The sequence below is a fragment of the Otolemur garnettii genome, unplaced genomic scaffold, assembly GCF_000181295.1.
Source record: "Otolemur garnettii isolate 467f Iridium unplaced genomic scaffold, OtoGar3 scaffold00066, whole genome shotgun sequence".
Taxonomy (NCBI): domain Eukaryota; kingdom Metazoa; phylum Chordata; class Mammalia; order Primates; family Galagidae; genus Otolemur; species Otolemur garnettii.
The window spans coordinates 6669661-6692937 of record NW_003852461.1 but is presented as its reverse complement, the minus strand read 5'-3'; the positions used below and the strand labels follow the sequence as shown (position 1 = coordinate 6692937).

At 41.1% G+C, this 23277-nt stretch overlaps 1 protein-coding gene across 1 annotated transcript in view; it reads right to left on the bottom strand.

Annotated features, from left to right (window-relative positions):
- Window positions 1–7042: 7042 nt before the first annotated feature.
- HOOK1 (hook microtubule tethering protein 1) overlaps window positions 7043–23277 on the bottom strand; it is a 57490-nt gene continuing 41255 nt past the window's right edge. The window contains exons 14-20 of the mRNA XM_023515100.1: window positions 22492–22585; window positions 20421–20455; window positions 19801–19883; window positions 19097–19197; window positions 16411–16512; window positions 13443–13511; window positions 7043–10536 (exon numbers count right to left, since the gene is read on the bottom strand). Of these exons, the coding sequence (XP_023370868.1) occupies window positions 10366–10536; window positions 13443–13511; window positions 16411–16512; window positions 19097–19197; window positions 19801–19883; window positions 20421–20455; window positions 22492–22585 (655 nt within the window). The 3' untranslated portion in view covers window positions 7043–10365. The remainder of the gene's footprint in view (window positions 10537–13442; window positions 13512–16410; window positions 16513–19096; window positions 19198–19800; window positions 19884–20420; window positions 20456–22491; window positions 22586–23277) is intronic.

Below are 23277 nucleotides of genomic sequence, written 5' to 3'. Positions count from 1 at the left end.
TGCAGGCTGCAGGATAAACATAAATTCGGGTAGCAGGTCAAGTGACTTATGGCACGAGGAGCAGGACACTCACAATATCTTGAATTCTAAGGTCAGTGTGCTTAAGTTGGGCACAGCCTGACTGCAGGCACCAGGAGAGGCCCAGGAAAGGACCCTCACACCGCCCCACATTTCTGTAGACAGGGAGGGGCTGGTTAGGTGACCTTGTGTCAAGGACAATACCCAGGGTTGGTTAGAGCTGGAAAGCCCAGATACCCCGGTGTCAAGCTGTTCTTCCCTTGAGCTTCCTTCCTCCAGCCTGCTGAGCCGGCCTTTTGCTAAGCCACCAAAGGGAAGGAGGGGTTAGTGGTCAGTGCTGAGGGTCATCTGGATTTGTCACTGCTCGACCCCTTATTATGACTTCGTGAACAAGACATTTAAATCTGTAAAGTCTCCACTTTCTTCCTCCAAAACAAAAGTATGAGAGCAGAAATCAAAATCAGAAAACACAGAATCCTGTCTGTGTAACAGATTCACAGCAATGAGATTCAACGGGGTCGGTGCAAGGCTAAGGGGCCCATTTCCATCCCCACCCAAAACACTCTGTGGACTACTTTTCTGCCTCTGAGTAAAAATTTCAGACAGCGTCCTTTGTTTCTAGGTTACTCTGACATAACAAATATTCCTATCCTCACCTTTTTCCTAAGGAGGGTCATTTCGGTCAATACAGTTTGCAGCCCAGTACATGTACAATTTATAGATCTGCACAGGATGACTGCTTGAGCACTCGTCCCCACCCAGTTTTAGAATTGGAGGATTCCAGGGAGGGTGGGCAGGAGTCTGATGGCCTTTTCCCTCTGCGTCCTGTGCTCCCTGACACGTGCTTCTCCACCTCTCGTGCTTCACAACCACCCACCTCTGCCTCCCACCCACCTGACCCGCCAGCTCTGTCCCTGTGCAGCACCCTTCACTGAACACCCCTCTCCCACACCTGGGCATCTGCCAGTTCTGCTCTGCTTCTGGCCATTCTGCACCATTTTGCCCAAGATGCTCTTGTTGGCATCTACTGTGGCCCCAAGCTCGCTTCACAAGGGGTCCACATGCAGCCACACACCTCCCTCCATGGCCACCAGTGTGCCCCCCCCCAAGTCTTACCTGCATGCGTTCCAGGCCTCCATGCATTGATTCTTGGTACCACAGAGAGTCCACAAAGAACAGCTCAATCCCTGGGGGCTTCAAGTCTGGTGAGGGGAAACCAAGTTTCTCCCCCACTTCAGGGGAGATGGTGAGGGAGGACCCTCCTGTCAAAGAAAACTCAGCTGAAAAGTAGGAAAGCAGAATATTCCAGCAAAAATAAGTTTTATTCAGAAACTGTTGCAATGGAGTGAAAAAGACTTCAGCGCAGAACCAGGCTCAATTCCAAAGATGGCAAAGACAAGTTGGAGATTCACAGCCAAAGAGCAGGATGGGGGAACAAGTGGATGAACAATTGCTAAGAGAAAACACCAGGGTTGGTGGGGGGATTCTTGCTGACAGAAGGCCAGAGTGATCAGACACCGAGGCGAAGGGTCAAGAATCTGAGCAGATATCAAGGTTGTCTCTAAACAGACTTAGCGAGCTCGGTGGAATCGCATTGCTTCCCTCGGTGTACACATACGCTAGTCCCGATCAGTGGAAAAACCACACCTTGGGAATTGTTTCTGCCACTTGGAAAGTGTTCCATTCCTGAGCTTCTCCCCTCATGAGATGGAATCTATTTCCAGTCGTCTTCACTCTGGGCTGGCCTGCAGGTGAAATAGCTTTTTTGAGCCTAAGGCCCAAAAGACTCTGTGAGCTTCTGCTTGCTCCTGTGGGACTGTGACCACCATTGACAAACCCACATCACTCTGATGACGAGAAACCGTGGCTCAGTCACTGCTGTCACATCGCCCCATCTGACAGCTCACCAGCCACCAGCACTGTGCGTAAGGACATCCAAGATGCACCGGATCTAGGAACATCCAGACAGTGAACGCGCATGTGTGAGGGAGCTGGCTGAGCTGGGGCCGTCCACATGAGCCTGCCTCAATTTCCAGTATGAGATTTTCAAGTTATTGTGTTAAAGCACTAAGTTTTAAAGTGCATTTTTACATGGCAATAATGAGCTGCTATGCTCCCTGAAGGCAAGAGCGGTATCTGTCTTGTTCAGTTCTGTGTCCACAGTATCAGCGACAGTGTCTGGAACACGGCAGGGCTCCATAAACGGTGAGGTAATGGACTAAACAGAATCACTGCGGGCTGGGGCTAGATTGGACCCGTTGCCAGACTTCTGTAACTTCCCCTCTGTCCTTCTCGTTCACCCCAGTGACCTACTTCGCGGTCCTGATTTGAACTTCTATTATAATCCTTCAGGAACACCGGGCAGGCCCACAGGCTTGTCCATCCCTCACCGCTTCAATCCCGGCTCCCAGCTGGCTTCTCCCACTTCCCCATGGTTATTTCTCAAGAGCAGCCTGCTGCCCTGAATATTTTGTATTTTCTGGGTCATACTGTGTTTTTGTGCATTCACCACGAGCTATTGGTTCTGCTCTGGAAAGCTAAAAACTGTTTTCTTCTTCTTTTGAAACAGGTTAAGACATTTAAGCCAGAAGGGGTCAAATGCAAAGGTTCACTTTCAGGGGCTGGCGCGGAATCACTGAGGCGCCTCTCACAACCAGAACAGAACAGGGGCTTCGCTTTGCCCAGATACTTGTGAGGTCCAAAGATACGACAGGGCTCTGACGAACAACCCTGCATTAAAGGCCTGGGGGGCGGCACAGGGAGTCAGCTGGGCTGGATGTCCGAGCTCTGGAGCTAAGAAGGCCTGAATTCAATTCCCAGTTTTAACATGTATTTCCTTCTGCTCGTGAATTAAACAGGTGACTTACTGTCCTGAGCTCATTCCCTAATAACACCTGTCGGTACAGACAGATACGCTGGTGGCAACATGATCAGTGACAAGGTGCCCTCTCCCTCTCAGGAGCACCTTGCCTTGTGGGGCTCCTCCCTACGCACCTGTGACGGCTTCGGTCAATAAAACGAGAGTCCAAGACCTATGAGCTTCTTCCAAGTGCTGAGGGACCAGCTAGTCATTCTACACATTTCTGTTTTCTGTGCCATGAAATCCACAATGTCCCAGATAAGGGTCTGTCAGCCTATGTCTAGTGTGATGAGGACAGCAAGAGTCGCGGCTTATTCAAGATGGACTTAGGGTGTGAGAAACAAGCTGATTTTGTTGTTATCCACCAAGTTTTGGGGGATTGTTACTACAGCAGAACATACCAGAAGCTGTCTGGTATGCCTGCATTGTAGCTGCTGGGAGAACTACAGACAGATGTAACCAAGTGATATCGTGAGCCTGGGATATGATAAATTATACTCCTATGTGTGTTCACTCCACACAGGAAAGGCTGGCATTGTTATTTCAGACAAAGCCTCCAGTTATGCTATTATGCCATTGGAGAACTTATTTCTACACCTTTTTCCCCGAGGCAATTTGATATTTTCCTCACTAGGTTCACTGACAAGCTATTTTGCCCCCCACTGACTGGAGGATGATTGCAAATTCTTTAGCCCAGCGATGCCATCCTCATGTAGTCGGGTGAACGGTGCCCTCTGGAGCTGGACTGTGGAGTCCGCACTGCTGCCGAGGACCTGCTCCTTAGCTGGGCAGGTGATAATTTTTGTGAACTGCTAACTTCTTCTATTACATCTGTTAGTACTTCTCCTACCAAAGTACTGAACTATTCATTTCCTGGATGGGCCAGATCCTCTATCATCTTCATGTCTTTATATAAGCTAATCACACCTAGCAGATTTCTACTCATCCTGTAAAGCCAGGTTAAACGTCAACTCTGACAGTTTCCCTCACTGTGTTAGCTGTGCCCTCCTCTATCCCCTGAGAATTTACTTTAAAAGTTGGAATGTCCTACTGTCCTATCTCCATCTGATCTCCCAGCTATGCTGAGCCTCTCAGAGTTGAGGCTGCCTGGTTCACAAAGATTCAGTGCCTGCCAGTGGGGACGGGTGGAACAGTGCCCCAGCAGCGACCATGCTGAGCGGGCCGTGGATTTTCTGTGGCAATGCAGTGAGCCCTCTACCTCTTTGTACCTTATTTCACATTCTAAAAAATCTGGGCTTTAAAGAATGGTCACTAAGGTCACTTCTACTTTCAAAAATCTGACTTGTGGAAAGAATCACAGAAATGATCAAAGAAGGAGCTTCCTAAATCTACTTTTTCATAAAAGCACTGAGGACACTCACAAAGATGGTCCAAATCAACCTTCCCAGAACTCTGGAAATGAACTAAAGTCTTGCAACACTCTGAGCATTTGTTTAAAGAAAAGTTGACTCTCCAGGAAGAGCACAGAGCTCTGTTCTAATGTGGCCTGTTCCTGTCCTTCTGTCCCCAGTGCTGAGGTAACCTTAAAAAGGAACAGTCTGACAGATGGTCGCTGTGAATACCAACACCAAGCCACTGCTGGAGGGAGCAGAATGAGTTTGGAGCACCCCAAAAGCTCCATCTCCAGAAAACTATCATTATTTGACCACTCTGGCAGTTTTCTGAAAAGCTCATTCTCAGGACTTAAGCTCATTCTGTGTGAACCACCCCGTTGGATGCTTGCTGAATAAAAAAATACAATGACAATTATACATGACAGTGACCCTAGGTGGCAATACCACTTGGTGCTAACAAGAGGATTAAAAGCAAAACTGGAGATGATGTATCCATGGGGCTTTCAAAAGCTCTAGCATACTCCTAGGAATCTGGAAGGCTGCGGACATGGAGGCGGAGGGTGTCACCTCTGGCTGACCTTGAAGGAAGCTCAGTCTAAGAGTTTTAACCACACACCAGCGTGTTGAACGTATAACCCAACATACACGCAGAGCCCCCTGGGAAAGGCTGAGAGATTAACCAGTCCAAGGCATTTAAGAAAACTTCTGTCCAAAATTAACTGAATATGATGCCCACAGGGCAGAGACCCCACTGGCTGCCATGATGAAGAATGGATGGTTTGCAGGATGAGTCTGAGTCTCTGAACAAGAAGCAACAACACACATTTCCAGTTTCCACAGATCATTTAAAATGCCAGTTTTTCAGCAAAGATTATGGACCACGAGAGCAGAAAACATAGGCTACGAAGCAGTCGCTAGGATCCCAGACTTAGAATTCCTAGACGAAAGCTTTAAATAAGAATCTTCAAAGAACCTAAAGAAAGCATGTCTGAAGAATTAAAGTATGACAGTGATTTTTCACTGAATATCACAATGAGATGAAAATTATGAAAACAAGCAAATAGGAATTCTAGAGTTGAAATGGGACAGTCAAGAGAGGGGCTCAGCAGTGAGCTGAGGACATGAGCCAAGAGGAGGAATCGGTGAACTTGAGGTTAAGTCGGTATCGCTTACTGTGGAAGAGAATGAGGGGGAGAGAAAAACGGGACGGCTTTGTGGGTCACCAAGAATCGACAGGTGCAGAACTGTAGTAACAGAGGAAAGAAAAGAGAAAGAAAGTGTATTTCAGGACTAGTGCCCAAATCTTAGTAAAAAGCAGTCATCTGCAGATCCCAGCTGAACAAACCACAAGTAGTATAAATTTAAATAGATCCGTGCCTAGATCCACACTTGACTAATGATTTGACAGTCAAGCTGCCAAAAGCTAATGACCAGGAGAGAATCTTGAAAGTTCCATATCCCCTCTAACTTCAGAGAGATGTCGTTATCTAGAACCAAGCTGTGCAACAGAATTTTCTGTGATGACAGTTAAGTTCTTTAACTGCGCTGTCCATTACTGTAGCTACAAGCCCTGTGTGGCTACGGAGCACTTCAATTTGGCCACAGTGTCTCATGGAAGAGTTTTCATTAAAATTTACATTTCAACATCCAGTGTGGCTAGCAGCCACCGTATTGGTCTCAGTAGGTTTAGAACCTGGAATTGCTCTTAGCAAACTAGTCACAAAATAAAGTGATGATAGTTGGGGCAGCACTCACTGTACATTCAGAAAGTTAAGCTACGTTTAGAGAATCACGGGGATCGCCCTAAAGTGAGACAGCACTTCACGCTGGCCTCCACTGCACATCTGGCAACATCAGCCTCGGTAAACAAGTATTTACTAAGCATCCATTAGCAGCAACAGAACTGAACCCTTCCAAATACCGCCCGAGAACATGGAGCACCTGCACCTTCCTAAAGATAAATTTCACGACTCATTTCAACAAACCTGTATGAATTGGGAAGTTAGGATGCTGAAAGAAATACCAAATTAAAACAGCTTTAAAAAAAGCTTTAAAAAGAGAAGCCTGGCTCGGCGCCTGTGGTCCCAGCTACTTGGGAGGCGGAGGCAGGAGACTCGCTTGAGCTCAGGAGTTGGAGGTTGCTGTGAGCTGTGATGCCACAGCACTCTACCCAGGGGGACAGCTTGAGGCTCTGTCTCAAAAAAAAAAAAAAAAAGAGAAGCCTGGGCTGGAAGTCCACAGCTGTTTTGGCTAAATGGTGATTTTAGAGACCCATGCTCCTTGTCTCTTACTGTTTAGTTCTGTCTGAGGGCTGCCGCAGGCACGTGGCATTCCACACAGCAATGGGATAAGGATTAGGGAAGCATGCCCACTCTTTCTGCACAAACACATCACTACTTTTCACATCCCATTGGCCAGAACTTGGTTAAATGACCCCCACCTAGCTATAAGGAAGTCTTGGAAATATAGTTTTGTGGGTTTTTTTTTTTTTTCCTAGATGATAAAGTAATAGGCTAAAAATATGGGCTCCTGCTACTAAAAGCAGAAGGGAAGAATGGGCACTGAGGGGTAAGGAGCAGTGAGACTGCCGTCCTCAGAAACGTCCTGGATTTCATAGTAACATGAGATGTTAACTTTCCAGAAAGACACACCCCATCATTGAATGCATTTTTTCATTCACAAAAAAATTTCAAGGGAAAAACAAAATTAGAAGAATTGATGCAATCCTTTTTTCTTTGCCAATTTATTTTCAGTCCTTTATTTAAAACAGCAAATAAATGTGCATTTGTGCCCATTAAAAATGCATCATAACAGACACAGAAGCAGAAAGTTTATTTACTTGAAACATTTCACAAGTATTATATCGTTACTGGACAATCATTTATTTAAAATAATATCCTAAATACTTACAAAAATAAATCAAGTATTGCTTCTATTTTTCAAGTGTCAAAGTCTTTGCCATAGAAAATAGAAAGGGCCTTTTATAAACTAGACATTACATTTATGGAACATCAAGTTTACATTATTTTCTCTTATAGTTTGTGCTTTACAAATTTGCAAACTACTTCTTTGCAATGTACAAGTTCACAATAAGAATGTATGCGTACAACCATATACACACATTTTTACATAGGAATGCTTCTCATTAAATATACGTACAGAGAACCTAACACAGACAAATACCCTGGCCTAAAAGCTACCCCCTCCGTAGGGACAGATGCGCCCTACACAGAAACAGGTGCAGAGGTGAAAACACTACATTCAAATTAGTGCTCCAGTGATCAAAGATGACATCGTCATGAAGAATACTCAGGGAGATTTTTCTAGACAAGACGTTAATTCTTAATCTCTACTAAATCATTAGTTTGACAGCCTTATTCATTGAAAAATAGAATACACTTCAAATAAATTTCTCAATTCATTAGTTTAATCTCAGGATAGACATCACTGTCATATTTACACAACTTTTATTTTAAAAAGACAAAGGAATATTAACCTTAGAACAAATGCTCACAATTAAAGATCATTTTCAAATTCGTCTGTGGTTTAACTTTATAATCACCAAGTTGCTTAATTCCTTATCAAACAGATGAACTCCAAAAATCTCTTCCCCGGTATATGCCTCACAGATGTATATAAATGATTGTTCATGATGAAATATTTATAATGCCGTACCACCCACAGGGTGTCAACCTCACTACAGTAACCAGATGTGGAAAGAATCTCACTTCTGATCAGTTCCTGATCTGTACGATTCATCACAATAATATAGAATTTTAAATTACATTAGTCTTGTATAAATACTTATAAATCAAACATTTTAAATTCTACTTATCACCTAGAAAAGTGATAAATCAGACAATTTGCTTTTTCTGTATTAAAAAAAACAATCTAGCCTTATTATCCTCATTCAGAAATTGTATTATGTAAAAATTCCAAGTATAATAATTGGAAATTTATGAGCAACTGAACTATGAAAACATTAATTTATTAAAGTTAACATTTTACAATAAATTCCTTTAAAAGAGAGCTTGAAGAGCTCAGAAACTCTCAATTTTAAGTATAGAAACACTAAAGGGGGCGGGTGTCTTCACTAACCAAAATATACCAAAATGCCATCAGATTTAGAAAATTTTGAACAGCATGCTAAAGTATTTTCGAAGACTTATTTCATTTCACTAAAAGTCATAGGCAAGCAGACACTACCAAAACATATGAAAATGCAAATCAACAGTATAATCACATCCCAATCTAAGAGGTAGTCAACAGAAGTAACCCTGATAAAAAACGATATCCTGACTGATGCTCCCTAATCTTAGAGACCCGAATGCAGTATGAAATTTCCATTTTCAGTTATTAAAAAATTACCAGGCAAGAATCTAAAAACCAGGTATGTAAATGAGTAATACTATAAATGGAACAATACTTAGACTGTATTTGCAAAGAAAGGCTGAGAAAATCTAGACCACAGCTACAACCTGCAAGCCACATCTGACCTATCACCTGTGTATGTAAAGAAAGTTTCACTGAACACAACCACACGCATTTTGTTTATACACTGTGTGTCGCTGCTCTCAGCCCACAATGGCAGGGTTGAGGACTTGAACAGACACTGTGCAGCTCACAAAACCTATGGTATTTACTAAAACATCTAGCACCCGTCCCTTCACAGAAAGCTCACTCACCCCTGCCTAGACACTGTAGACATGTGTGCCTTTGCTGACCAGCACGGGAACAATCACCTGTGTTGTCACAGTATAAGGCATCCTCTACACAGAATGGAAGATGTTAATTAGGTCACAATCCAATTTCCTTTTTACACTGGAAACAGTCCTAACATTTTTCTTTCTTTAATTTTTGTAGCCTAATACCAAAGAGTATTTCTAAGTTATAAGATGACTTAGCATGGTGCTCTCCAAAAGAACGTCTTGCAATGCTAGAAATGTTCTCTAGCTGTTTGGTTTGACAGAGGAGCCACAGCCACCTATGGCTACTGAGTGTCTGAAATGTGGCTGGTGCAACCAAGAAACTAAATTTTTAATTTTAATTAATTTCAATTGCCACATCTATCTTGTGGCTACAACATAGAACAACATAGATTTAACACAATGGAAATTCCAAGGTGGTAACTTTTAAAAATGATCCCCAAATTCAAAAGTAATAACCTTTGTAAAGGAGACCTCTTGACAGAAATGAACTGGGTACCACAAACTAAGCCAGAGAAACTCTTCCATCAGTGAATAGAAGTCAAACTGATCCCCAATATTTTTATCATTATATCTCTTTGCAATGAGGAGGTAAAACTATTACATAATACCATATCTTTTTTTTTAGCAGAAGACATCATTTCATGCTCCAAATAACTGAACTCTCATGAATTATATACTAAGGAATACGTAAACCTTAACACAAAACATATTTTTTAGCTTGCTTTCCATCAGAAAGTCACCTCCCACAAATGTCAATTGATTTCCGACTCTCAGCATTTCACCCTCGCTGTCCAGAAGCCCTGGCTTATGGGAAGTATATACGAGAACTGGGACCCCTTCACAATCTGAAAAATCTTCAGTTAGTCACTTTTACTATAGCAATGTCATTCCAATAACAAATATTCCATACCTATCTTCCATGACATAATGAAATATCTGTACACACTCAACAAAGGAGCTGGGGGGTGGAAATGCAGCCTCGCACTTACCCAAAGACATCGCCCATGGATAGTTCACAATGTGCCTACCTCAAGACCATTGTTTATATGAACCAAAAAGAAAATACAACAGATCTAGATATGTTTTAAAATTCATATTACTGATTATATATTGCAAATTAATTAAGTTACTGGTATAACTGAGAATATTAAAATATACAAAGTCAATCTGAAATTATAATACTCTCAAAAGACAAATGTTTGAGATGTCTGTGTAACTATAGCTTCCAATTATTCCAACGTGCTCCCCGAGAGAGACAGCTAGTTCTACACTGTTTTCAAAGTCGGCTGGAAAAATTAATTTGATGCATTCTGATTTTGAAATACCTGGCATCCAGCATCATAAACTTCTTTTTCAATCTGGTAGTTAGTTGAAAAGTATAAAATATTTTAAGGGCACTTCTGTTTATCTTTCCTTTTGCAGTTTAATCAGGTGTTGTAGCAGGAACTCTGACAGAGAGACTTCTTCTGGCGTTGGTGATGTGTCGCTGCTGGGCCAGGAAGGACCGCGCCGGGGCGTACGTGCCTGCGTCTTTGCAAGCACTGCCGCCACTCACGAGCCTGGACTCCATGCCCAGTTTCTGGAACGCGAGACTCTGAACAACGGCAATTACATGTATTTAATACAATTAAATATTTAGTTTGCAAAGTGCTTTTCACATATATAAAGACATTGAATCCTCAAAACAAGCTTACAAATCTGAGGTTTTCCTCATTTATATAGAAGAAAATACACGTCCCGAAGCTGACGAGTCTGTGAAGTGGCAATACTAGTAAGTCGGCACAGAAACCTACTTTCTCTATTTTAAAGTCCTAAATTTGAACTCATTAAAAAATAGCTTAAAATAGTGTGTTAGAATTAGGCTTAATCAGAACAATAGGAAGAAGTTTCAAAGCAAATTCTGTGGGACCATGACTCCACCATCTATGGGCAGACTGAACACAGGAGAATAGCTCGTGGGTCTTGCAATGTAGTCTCTGGATAAACAAGACCAGCATCACTGGGGATTGGCTAGAAATGCAAATTTGGGGGCAGTACCCGACCTACCGAATGAGAATCTCTGCAAGTGGGTCCCGCAATGCGTGTTTTGGTAAGTTTCTGATGCACGCCAATGTTTGAGAACCACCAGTGTAGTTCAAGTTTATTATGGTCTATCTTCATGTTTATATGTGACAAAATACCACAGTTTTGGCTGTTGGGTTTCTTGTAAGCGACGTCATTACTGTTCAAACACACAAAGCAACTTTTCTTTTTTCCTTTCCTCTCTGTCTCTCTCTCTCTCTTTTTTTTTAAAGAGTTAGGGTCTCACTCTGCCACTCAGGTCGGAATAAAGTAGGGTGATTATGGCTCACTCACTGTAACCTCTAACTCCTGGGTTCAAGTAATTCTCTCACTTCAGGGAGCTTAACCACAGCCCTGCTTTACTATGCCTGGCTAAGTTTTAATTTTTTGTAGAGATGGGGTCCTGCTGTCTTGCTATGTTGCTCAGCTGATCTTGAATTCCTGGCCTCAAGGGATCTCCTGCTTTGGCCTCCCAAAGCGCTGAGATGACAAGCGTGAGTTATAGTTTTACTGCATCTAGCATTACTGCTAACTAGTACGGTACCTGGAATACAGGAGATGCTCAACAAATACAGACTGAGACATGAATATCTATTATTTGGCTACAATATCTTCACTGATTTATGCATCGAAAGCCACAGAGAACAAAGAAAATAATACACAGTCCCTGACCTCCACGAGGAAGACCGACTCTGGGAACACCTCACACATAATTAAGGAAAGGGGGGAAAGAGTGGAGATGACAAGCACAGTGCACAGGACACGTCTAAGGAGGCGACTGGCGCTGAGGCCAGCCGCGCACCAGGGGGAAGCTTGTACGGAAAGTCTGTTCCCAGCAAAGTCTGTTCTTTGGTGTATTTTTATCTATCTCCACCTGGATACTAACAGGTAGTGTCAGGCCAGAGATCTGGGGGCAGTAGATAAATGTTCATTTTACTAATGCACTTTAGGTTTTGGTTTGCTCATTCCAGAAATCTCCAGCTTTCCAGAAGGAGCCAGGTGACCAAACCAGCATGTGCCCCAATTCCCTGCAGCTTTGTAGTTTGATGTGTATGTGGGGACAGCCCTAAGGGGATCACCAGCTCCTTCCCTGTGGGCTGCACAGTCAGCTGGCCCTGAAGGGCACAGTCTGGAGAGGCTGCAGTTCTATGCTGCTCACAGGGCTTCCGTGGAAGGGGACTGAGCCACTGAAAGCTCATGACCAGCAGGACAGCATCTTTGGCTCTCCCTGTTCACAGCCTGTCCAGTCTGACACGGCGGCTGCGTGTTCCCAAGGCACCACATCATTCTGCCATCTTATGAAACTGTCCCCAGGCTGACTGTTCCTGGAGTGGCATGCCACCCAGATGGCCCACTTCCATGAAGGATGCTGCCCTCAGATTGAGCTTCGGTCTCCAGCCTCTGGCTGAGAATTTACTAAAGGGACTTCTTCCTGCTAAGCCCCCATTAGCAACTCTCCATAAATTTGGTGATTCTCTGCCTGAGAATTTGAGCTACATTTCTTGAAGCCAAATTCCACCTTTTGTGCTTTTTTGCTTGGGATAAAGGAGTTTTTTCTTTAGAAACAGTGCCAAGAATGACAAGATATTTTAAAAACCTACTTTTAAAGAAATTGCCTAACTGGTTTTTAATACGGTTATCATGAAATTAGTACTTTCTTTTCTAGTTCTTTGCTGTTTAGCTCAGGCTGCACTCTCTAAATCATACTGTGAAGACCAAGGGGGTTTTGATTCAGAAAAATATGAAATCTACATAGTCTTAATTTGTGAAAAGTAAAGAAAATTCCTTAACCTAACAAACAAACAAACAAACAACAACAACAAAAAAAAAAAAAACAGGCAACAATCCTACACACCATGAAATGCTGCTCTTGGAAAATCCCACTGATACTAACGGTGACAAAATAAAACATTTCAAATTACTTGATGCTGCTATATCTGCAGTAGGACAGAGAGACAGTTCCTGTATCCCCTGGGTAAAAACAAAGCAAACGGACAAACCCACACCTACACAGTCAGGGACACGCGGAGAGGCTTCTGAAGGAGGTATTGGATATGGAGCACCAGAAGCATTTAATTTCTCATTACTCAGATGCTCACATTTCTCAAGAAACCCTCTGGGGGATAAATTAAATATTTCTTACAGCTAGAAGGCAGTTTTTAAATATTTATGAATTGTACGCCTATGTCCATGTATGTCAGCTAAAGGCTGATGAGTCACAAAGTCAATTGAAGTCAACTTAGTGGATTAGAAGCAACACTAAAAAAACCCAGAATATAATAGAAACTATCTGGTGTGACACACACAGGGCAACTTTTGCTTCGGTCTTATACGTAAACTTGGTTTATGGTACAGAACGTAATTCCTTCTGTCAGACCTGGTTTAAAGTTTGATAAACACTGTTATGAACATCTAATCTTCAGCTAAATTTCGACTCACCTTATTATACCAAGCAGAAACAATGAGTTTTTCTTCATAATCACGGAATTTTGCTACTTTACATTCACTCTGGAAAAAGATATGTGGACTATTAAAATCCTAGAAATCACCCCCAGCTTACTAAAAACAGAATCATTTCTCATTATTGAGAGAATCTGAAGAATGTTTTTGTGAGGCACATGAAGTAAATAAAATGTAAACTGAATCGAGCAGAAATCAGTGGGACACCTGGAGCGAAGAGTAAGATTTATGACTGACAAGCCTTTATTTCAGGAGCTTTATTCCCAGTGGAGTACAGTGATTTAAACACACATAGAACTAATGATTCTTATGCTGCTGTCTCCCAAATCTAGAGGAAAAGTGAATGACTGGCTTAGGAGTAAGGCAGAACTGCACTTAAGAAGAAATCAAAACCAAGGAGGAAGGGCACACAGTCCAAACTACTCAGGAAAATCTTAAAACCACCTACAAAGCCCAGCACAAACTTCTCTCCCGCATTTCTTGGTGGCCTATATACCAGATTCCCTGCGGCATATTATGTGCCACCACAGAGAATATCCTCCTTTTCTTAATTACTCTAATACAGCTAACTCTGTAATTCTGTCGAGCACCTGATGAGCCAGATGGTTTGGCTCATAGAAACATTCTAATCCTGAAGCACCTGCCTCTCCCCTCAGCAAGGTGCTCACGCCACAAAAACTATAAGCTCATGCCCTTGTTCTGGCTCACAGGACCCAGACACAGGCTCTCCACGAGCAGTGGCAGTCAGAACAGCCTCTCCCGTCTACGTCTCTCCTTTTTGTAGTGTGTGTACCGGGGAATGCCAATCACTTAAATGCCTGTGCACTGGGACTAACTGATGCTTCTCCTCCGAGCCCTACAGTTTTAGAGCCACCATTTTGTCATCATACTTGTTGGGGACACACGTTTCAAACGACAACAATGCTGTACACTTCCACTGTCTTCCTCTGGGCAGTCCGCAGTCAGAGCAACTGAGCCTTCAGACATCAGCGAGGCCACGTCTCACTACTGTACAGATGGAGTCTATTTTACAGACCAGAGATCTGGCCCCTCCAACCAGAGAGGCCAACATTAGGAAGCTAAGCCAATAGAGCTGTAATCCTGGCCTCTGGTTTATATACATTTAACACTGGGACATACAATACAGTCTGACCTCAAGACACCTCAATTTGTGCCAAAAAGAACATCAATGCTGTTGCGGAATGAATTCGTGAATTCAAAGTACATAGACCCATGATGGAGAGATGACACCTTTGGCTAAGGAATGCAGGGGAACTTTTATAGAGAAAGAGGTATTTGAGTTAGATCTTGAAGCACGAATGGCATTTCTTCAGAGGCTATCCCTCCCCAGGGCTCCTGACAACACCGCGGCCAGGACAGCCACCAACAGCAAGCGCACACCGGGGTGGGGTGTGGTCCAGATGCAGGAAGGCAGGAGTTAAAGCCTCTAACTCTTTAAATGAAAACATTTCTTCCACCATTCATATCTACTTGCTCAGAAATAAAACCAGCAAAAAGGTATATGAATAGAGTAGTTTCTCTGAAATATAACATTCCTATTTAATTGAAAAAGAAACTACCATTTATGAGAATTTCAAGGCCAGTACACAGAACTCAACATGGCTCTGCAATTACGCATATGCTACTCAGAGGAAGTACAGACTGACTTTAAGAATACCGCCAAACCTCACTATAGTATCAAAAATAGTAGGAGGGTTTTTTTGTTTGTTTGTTTTTTGAGACAGTCCCACCCTGTTGCCCTGTGTGGAGTGCTGTGGCTTCACAGCTCATTGCAACTTCAAACTCTTGGGCTGAAGAGCTCCTCTTGCCTCAGCCTCCCATGTAGCTGGGACCAGGCGTCCACCACCATGCCTGGCTAGTTTTTCTATTTTTAGGAGAGATGGGGTCTTGCTCTTGCTCACGCTGTCCACCTGCTGTAGCCTCCCAGACTGCTGGGTCAGGCGTGAGCCACTGCACCTGGCCCAAAATCTTTTGTAAAACACTTTGCAAAGGAAACCAGAACATGCTTAATTATAAAATCTAAGAACATATAATCTCATATTGACATATTTACCTGAGCTCTTAAGAATGATATAACCATTCCTTTGATATGCAAACCCAGCTAATTAGAGTATGATGTTACTAATAAAACTTTCCATGATTAATAACCAAGATTATCACTTCAGGGGCTCACTGAGATTCTGGGAGTAATTCCTCCTTTCAGAAACTCAAACCAAGTTTATCTGTTTAGGTGCAGGTAAAGAACAGGATAAGAAAAATGTGGTTAACTGAGTGAACAAACTAACTTTTTTAAAAGGAAAAGCTCAGTTTTTAATTTTTTTCTGAATCAAATCACATTCACACAATTTTTAAAGGAGTATTACATGGTAGGACTTTTTTTAAGAACAATCAGGGGTATTGGCTGGGCATGGTGGCTCATGCCTGTAATCCCAGCACTCTGGGAAGCTGAAGTGCATGCATTGCCTGAGCTCAGGAGTTTGAGACCAGCCTGGGCAAGAGCGAGATCCCTGTCTCTACTAAAAACAGAAAAACGAGCCAGTCATGGTGATGTACACCTGTCGTCTCAGCTACTCAGGAGGATGAGGCAAGAGGATCAATCACTTGAGTCCAAGAGTTTGAGGTTACTATGAGCTATGATGCCAGGATATTCTACCCTGGGTGACAGAGTAAGACTCTGTCCCAAACAAACAAACAAAAATGAAAGTCATGACTGGCTGTTACCAGGGGTAGTTTATGATGCAGCATCAACTACATGGAAACCAACCGATTGAGCTCTGAAATGCTGTGTAACAACACACAAGCACTGGGACATGACATGCTTAAGGTCCTGTGAAATGTGCTCCGTGATGGCAAATCCACAGCAGCAGCTGATCACCAGGAGTCTGTCCAATAACTGAGGGGAGGAGAGCGAATATGCAAGTTTTACCTCCAGAATCTCGATTCTTCTCTCTTTCTCTGCCAACTGCTTTCTCAGTAGCATTATTTCAGCTGATGCTGGATTTAACTTGGGATCTAATGTTTTTATCACCTGTTTAAAGAAAAAAAACTTCATATTCACTTTGCCTTTTTTAAAGAATTGAAAATACAAGAGCATGTTCTATAAAAACTGTGTAAGTAAAGTAGAAAATAATCTACAAAGTGACCCAGGAGCTTGTTTTACAATCTAATTGGATTAAGAAAAAGAAAAAACAACAAAACCTTACTCTATAGGCAAATAATAGTCTAAATATTCAGGACCAAAATGGGGAGATTCACCACTCCAATACTGAAACTCCCTTCTTGAAGGTTCAGTACTTAGAGGTATTTAGCCTTTTCCATGCTCAAGCTTTAAGCATTAAGGTCTTGATATAATAACCCTTTTCTACATTTATCTGACTTTATAATTTTCTTAAAAACCAAAATGAATTACAAAATTATACGGGAACTTGCTGATTTTACAAAGTAAGTGTGCTACACACAAGAGAAATTTTTGGCAATAATCTTTTTTTTTTACTATTATCTAGTTAAATGCAATTTAATATATAGACGGTCAATATATAATATAGACACTGGTGATTTTACCTGCAAAAAATAGGATGATCAATCAAATTTAAATAAATTACTAAAAGCTGAGTTAAATGAGATGTTTCATCAGAATGTAGTGAAGAGAGTCAGCTCAACTACACAGATAACCAAGTCAGGAAATTTAATACGAGCAAAAACTACAAACGTCCAAGAATAGGGACGTCTGTACGAGGTAAATATAAATGTACTAGAAAAAGTTTTTAAGTATTTAATGAGTTAGGAAAATGTTATCTCTATGCATAGAAGTGTAGGAAAAAGACTTGATGGCAATATACCAAACATTACTAGAGTTAATACGTTTGCTGAGAAACAATTTCCCGGATGTTAACTATGAGACCCAGATGGTGGCCAAGGGAGAGTCGGCACTTAGGAGATACTCGGAACCTGCCCTCAAGGGTTATGAGTTCACATCATCAAAGCAGAAAACATTAAAGACTTTAAATCATAATTTAATTAGAAAGAACAAATCAGAACTTATCTTGACATCTCTAAGCAACAAAAAGTCTGGTTCTTAGTTTTTTATATTTTCTGAATTTTCTACAATGGACATATGTTATTTAACTAGTATTTTAACCACTATTTGAACATCTCACACCAAATATGTAAGGGGCAAAATTAGAAACCACATTTTTCAAAGCAAGCAACTGTCTTTTAAGTGATAATCATGATGATAAGAATACGGTACTCACTGTCAGTGGTTTGTTCAACTAGTTATAATCCTTGTAAAATGACACTTAGAAATATGTATAGATAGCATCTTATTAAAATGGTCTTATGACCTAATAATTCCACTTCTAGGAAACAAGTTAAGATAATAAGCCAAAATAAAGGAAAGCTCTCTGTATAAATACCTTGCTTATAGTTTGTTTTTTTTCCCTAGGGGCAAAACAAGAAAAGGAAATGAAAACAAATGATTTCCGGCAGGATCATGACCCAGCTATGCTGTGTTCCACAGGTGAGTACTCCGTAGGCATCCTCTTACCTCTGCAAAGTCTGGGCCCTAAACGCAGAGTCTGTCACTGAGACATTCCCAGGACTTAGCGTAGTTAGGTGTTCAGTAAATATTAAATTGCATTTATATAACCTGAGGAAATCATTTTAAATTTAAAACCACAAATTTTATATGTCTCTATCTGTATATCTGTGCATGCATATGTGCGTGTCATGATCACCAATCAGAGAGAATATATGCATTAAAAAATGCACCATTAAGACACCAAAACGTTATTGTCTCTGGGAACCTAGGTTTGATATTTTCTAGTGTAAACATTTATACTTTTGTAACTGGAAGAAATTTAACAGTAACAAGTTTACCACGCTTATTTATCTCACTTAACTTCCCCAGATCCGGTGTGACCACATGCCTGAGCTCGCCGCTGACCTGGGAGTGCAAGCCAGTTACACCGTTTCCAGGCCTGAAATTACACCGTCCCCTCATCGACTAGTTGGGCAACGTCGCACTGAGCCCCTGTCAGCTCAGGACTCTGACTGACCGCATGAGCATGAGCCCCTTCCCCACTGGTGACTGGACTCCAAGTGACCAAGAAGTCAACTTCTATCCTGTCCAACTCTGCGTCTGATGAACATTACGAAAGTGGCTAACTGTCTAATCTAGACGAAATGCTAAAATAATTTCAAACAAGTTTTAAAAAGCTAAATTTTCATAAAAGGTAAATTGTTCACTTTGCTAAGATGCTAGAAAATTTTTTTCTTAACAAATTCGCTACGATCCTAGCAAGTAAAAATTCCACGCTCATCTTGCTAAAAACGGCCAATGCTACACATTATAGCAGCCGCTTTCTTTAATGGGCTCACTGTGATCGACGTTTAAACTGTCCCTTTGATCTATGTGTTCGTTTTCTTCTGACGCTGATGAGTGAGACTGTGAGGACTGATGTGCAGACACTCCGGGAACCCGACAGGTCAGGTAGGATGGTTGACAGCAAGTGAGCAGATACAGAAACGAGAACAGCAACATAACCCCGTGGAAAGGGCCTCATGAGAACCGGGGCCGCAAAGCTTAAAGCTTTGAAAGACAAGTTACTCACATTCCTGGCTTTCTCCAAGTACATTTTGTATCTTTCCTCCATTGCTTTCATATCTTCATCTTTCTTCTGAAGAGCGGCTTCAAGTTCATTGATCTTTTGCACTATTAATAAAAATAAAATGAAACATGACCAGTTACAATGTATTTCAAATATGCCATCCTCATACAAAAAATTCCATCTATCACATCTATTTTATAAAGACTATTAAGAGAACTTAAAAGAAAGGCCCTTTATTTCTTCTTTGTAGTTAATTCTTATCTAAGACTTTTGAACTACGACCAATACATCCTTAATTATAATTTATCCTTTAAAAAATCTACAGTCTGCTTTAACTGGCTGTTTTTCTCCTTTCTAGTAAGTATTTTAACAAGAAAATATACCTTATGATACAAGCACAACTATAACAAGACAAGATAAAGCCTTTCCACACGATGTTTTAAAGTTCATTTTAATCTGATCTGAAATTTTTATTCACATTTCAACAGTGTAAATTTTATATTTTACAATGTTTGATACTCCTGTATATAACAGATTTATTTGTCTTTGTGTTAAGATTATATCTTTTATTAATGACTTCAGCACTAAAAAATTACCATGCTTCTTAATTACAACATATGCATCCACACATTCTGCAAACACACAGAGCTCTTATGCCCTTCAACTAATCCTTAGATAAACTGACCCACGTTTTTATAAATACCTACCATTTTGATTTACATCTGGCTGAAGATCTTCAATGAGCTCTTGTTTCTTCTGTAATTCTTCATGGACCTCTGTTAGTTTTTCCCTAAGTATTGGAAAGAGCATTGAGCTTGGAGTCAGACCGATCTAAGAGTGAAACGTGGTCTCAGCCACACAACACTTGCAGACACCAGCAAGTTGCTTTCTGACCCTGAAGCCGCTGTCTGTGAAACAGGGGTGCTATCTGCCTGACCTGGGGGTTGTTGTGGGGACAGAAACTGCCTGGCACAAGGTGGATGCCAGAAATGACACATTTCCTCCCTTACCACCCTTGCTTCCTGTGAAAGTAAGACAAAATATTCTATAGGTTTATCATTCCACATAATCTAGTGGTGAGAGTAGCTGTCTGCTTTGACAAACTCTTTAAATATGGGCAACTTATTAAATGTATGCATTTGGTTTGCTTAGTAGGCAGTCTGAATCTGTAAGCATGCTTTTCTTTTTGCTTTTGGTAGCTGTGGTGAACATTCAATTAGCATCCAAGCATTTGCTTTTATTAAAAACATAAGAAAAAGATATTAACATAAGAAGCCTTACAACCCTTCCCCTCTCTTATTTAAAATGAAATATCAGTTTTACTTACAAATGAGCTTCCAACTTCTGCTTTAATTTGCTGGACTATAAAATTAAAAAACATCACTGTAAGACGACTATGTCAATTAAGGTAAATTTTCCAGACATCTAAATCTCTTTACCTCCTTCTGAAGGCGTACTACATAAAATTATAAATCCTTTACTGTATTTCTAATGATTTTAAACGCATAAAATTTTAGATTTTTTCTTCAAAAGGAAAGGAGACTAAGAAATACAAAAGACTACAATAACAAAAAGGAAAAATGCTTCGTATTTCTGAATATAATCAAAATTAAGTTTGAACTTGAAAAATAGCAAATGCCAGCAGTGTGATATATGAAGGAGTATCAAACACTTAGACAGCTAAATAATCGTTTATTCAAAATGCAAACTTTAAGATTTTGAACTTTGAGGAAGAATAGACTTAAAGATCTAATTATTTTTATTGTAAAAATTTCTCTCTACAAATGAAAACACTTCAATAATGACACCAAAATGAAGCAACTGGATTTTGGTAGAAAGCAAAATTTTTAAGATAAAATTTCCTCTCTTAAAAAACAGTATTTTAAATCACAATAGCCATTCTGCATCTGCTGATTAGCTGAAGAATTTAAAATATATAATTTGAAATCTAATTTGAGCACCAATAGATTAAAAGATAAAGAAATGTAAAATCATTAAAATACTGCAATGCAAAATGTACTCCCCCAACAGATCCCAAGTAGAAAGTATTCCCTAACACGGCTTAAATAGTATTTGTATTAGAGAGGTTACAATACCGTATATATGCACATATGAGATGCCGCCATGCATGAGACGAGTTCTATTTTCCAAGCCCCCAGGGGAAAAAAAAGAAAATCACATAAAGCACAGAAAAGACAAAAAGGAAATGCAACCCTTCCAATCTTCCTTTTCATCTCCTTACTTACTCTGTAGAGCAGGGGTCCTCAAACTTTTTAAACAGGGGGCCAGTTCACTGTCTCTCAGACCATTGGAGGGCCGGACCGCGGGCCCCGGGACAAGTCAGCTGCTAAGCAGGACAGGCAGCGGCGGCAAAAACACCCAGCAGGCCAGATAAATGTCCTCGGCGAGCCGCATGTGGCCCGCGGGCCATAGTTTGAGGACACCTGCTGTAGAGTTTTCTCCCACATCAACAGGTATAATGATCTAACATTCAACCAATGTATCTCTCACACACATCTGGCCCTTTTTCTTCTTACAAACGTAAGAATTAAATACACCTCTCTCTCAATCATTACTTCTTCTGTTCATCTAGAGAGATCCAACTACAGAACAGTGGCTCGGTGTATTCACATTTAGGCTAAATTTGATGTCTTTTAAATAATCTCTGTCCTCACAGTATCTGCCACACCCATTAGAAAATGGTGAGGTCATGAGTCAGGATGGAAGGAGGAAGAAATAAGGAGCAAGGCCTCCGAGACTGCATTGAAGTTTCTGCCCTTCAGAGTCTGGTGAGTCACTGGTTGAATGCTCTCCTGGTAGAAATCAGTTTCTCATTCTCCATTTTCCTATGAGAAGGCTTCCTCAACTCTGCTCTGTTTGGACCTTTCTCACGTCTGCCCTATTGAAATTCTAGCAGAGCTGTGCAGGCCTCAATTGGAGCATGCTTGCAATCAAGAATATTGCAAGTACAAGTTGGATCTATCAGGTGTAGAGCATAAATGTCTTAATCTTGTAATTGGGTAAAAGTGGTGAAGGCCATGCTGCTTAGTGGGATGTAAGCATTCCGACTTATATAAATAATCAACATACTGAATCCTATAATGGCATAAATGTATTTATGATCTATGTATGAAGGACTTAATATAAAAAAAAGAATTATCATGAACCGAGGTGTAATTATTGAAATAGGACAGACAGAAATCACCTTACAATATATATGATCAATTTACAGGCTCCAAGTTGGCAAAATCACTGCATCTATTATGCAGATATATACGGTATTTAAGGGTATCCTCAATGGTAAGGGTAACATTTTCAAATACAAGATCAATTTGGGCATCAGGACCTATTAAAAAAACTTCATATAAGCAGAATTTCATAATTTCTAAGTTACTTACACTTTCGCCTTCAGACTTGGAGCCTTGTTCCTGTAAAGATTTCTGGAGATCCTCAACCTGCTGCTGCAATTCTCGGATACGCTCTTTGCTCAACCTGTGGAGAGATAGTCATATGTGTATTTGTACTGAACGTCAAAGTCGTTAAGGATCAGGGAAGGCGCATCCATGTCATCTAACGGAAAAAAATACACATTTGGTAGCAGTGTCAGATGTGGAACAGTGATCTGGTACTGGGTAGTATCGTAAGCTACTTCTAAGGAAATACTTTAAAAAATAAGACTTTCTTCCTGAAAATGTGTTATGTTTACCTTTCAAAATATAAGGCATTTCTTTGTCAATGGCAAAAACATAACATTTCTACAATGTATTCACTGACAGAGAAAGGAGAAAACCAGCTCAGTTTTCTTACAGTTGTATTGTTAATGAACGGAAACCAAGTTTCCACTTTCTGTTTCAGATTTCACACTGTACTAGAAGAAGAGGAAGCCCACCGTTTTCCAACCATTTCTTCACAGCTTTTTATTGAAATTAAAGGGATTGGCACTAGCAACTAGTTCAGAATTTAATTTGGCAAAATCCCATTCTTTAAAGCTGTGCTTGAAAGTTATTTGCACTGGAAGTTACCAGTTAGTGTCTCTCCCGGTCTCTTCCCATCTTTCTCAACTCTCGCTCTCTCCCCCCATCTCTCCCTCTCTCCCCCATCTCTCCCTCTCTCTCCCATCTCTCTTCCCCCCCATCTTTCTCTCTCTCTCCCCCCATCTCTCTCTCTCCCCCCATGTCTCTCTC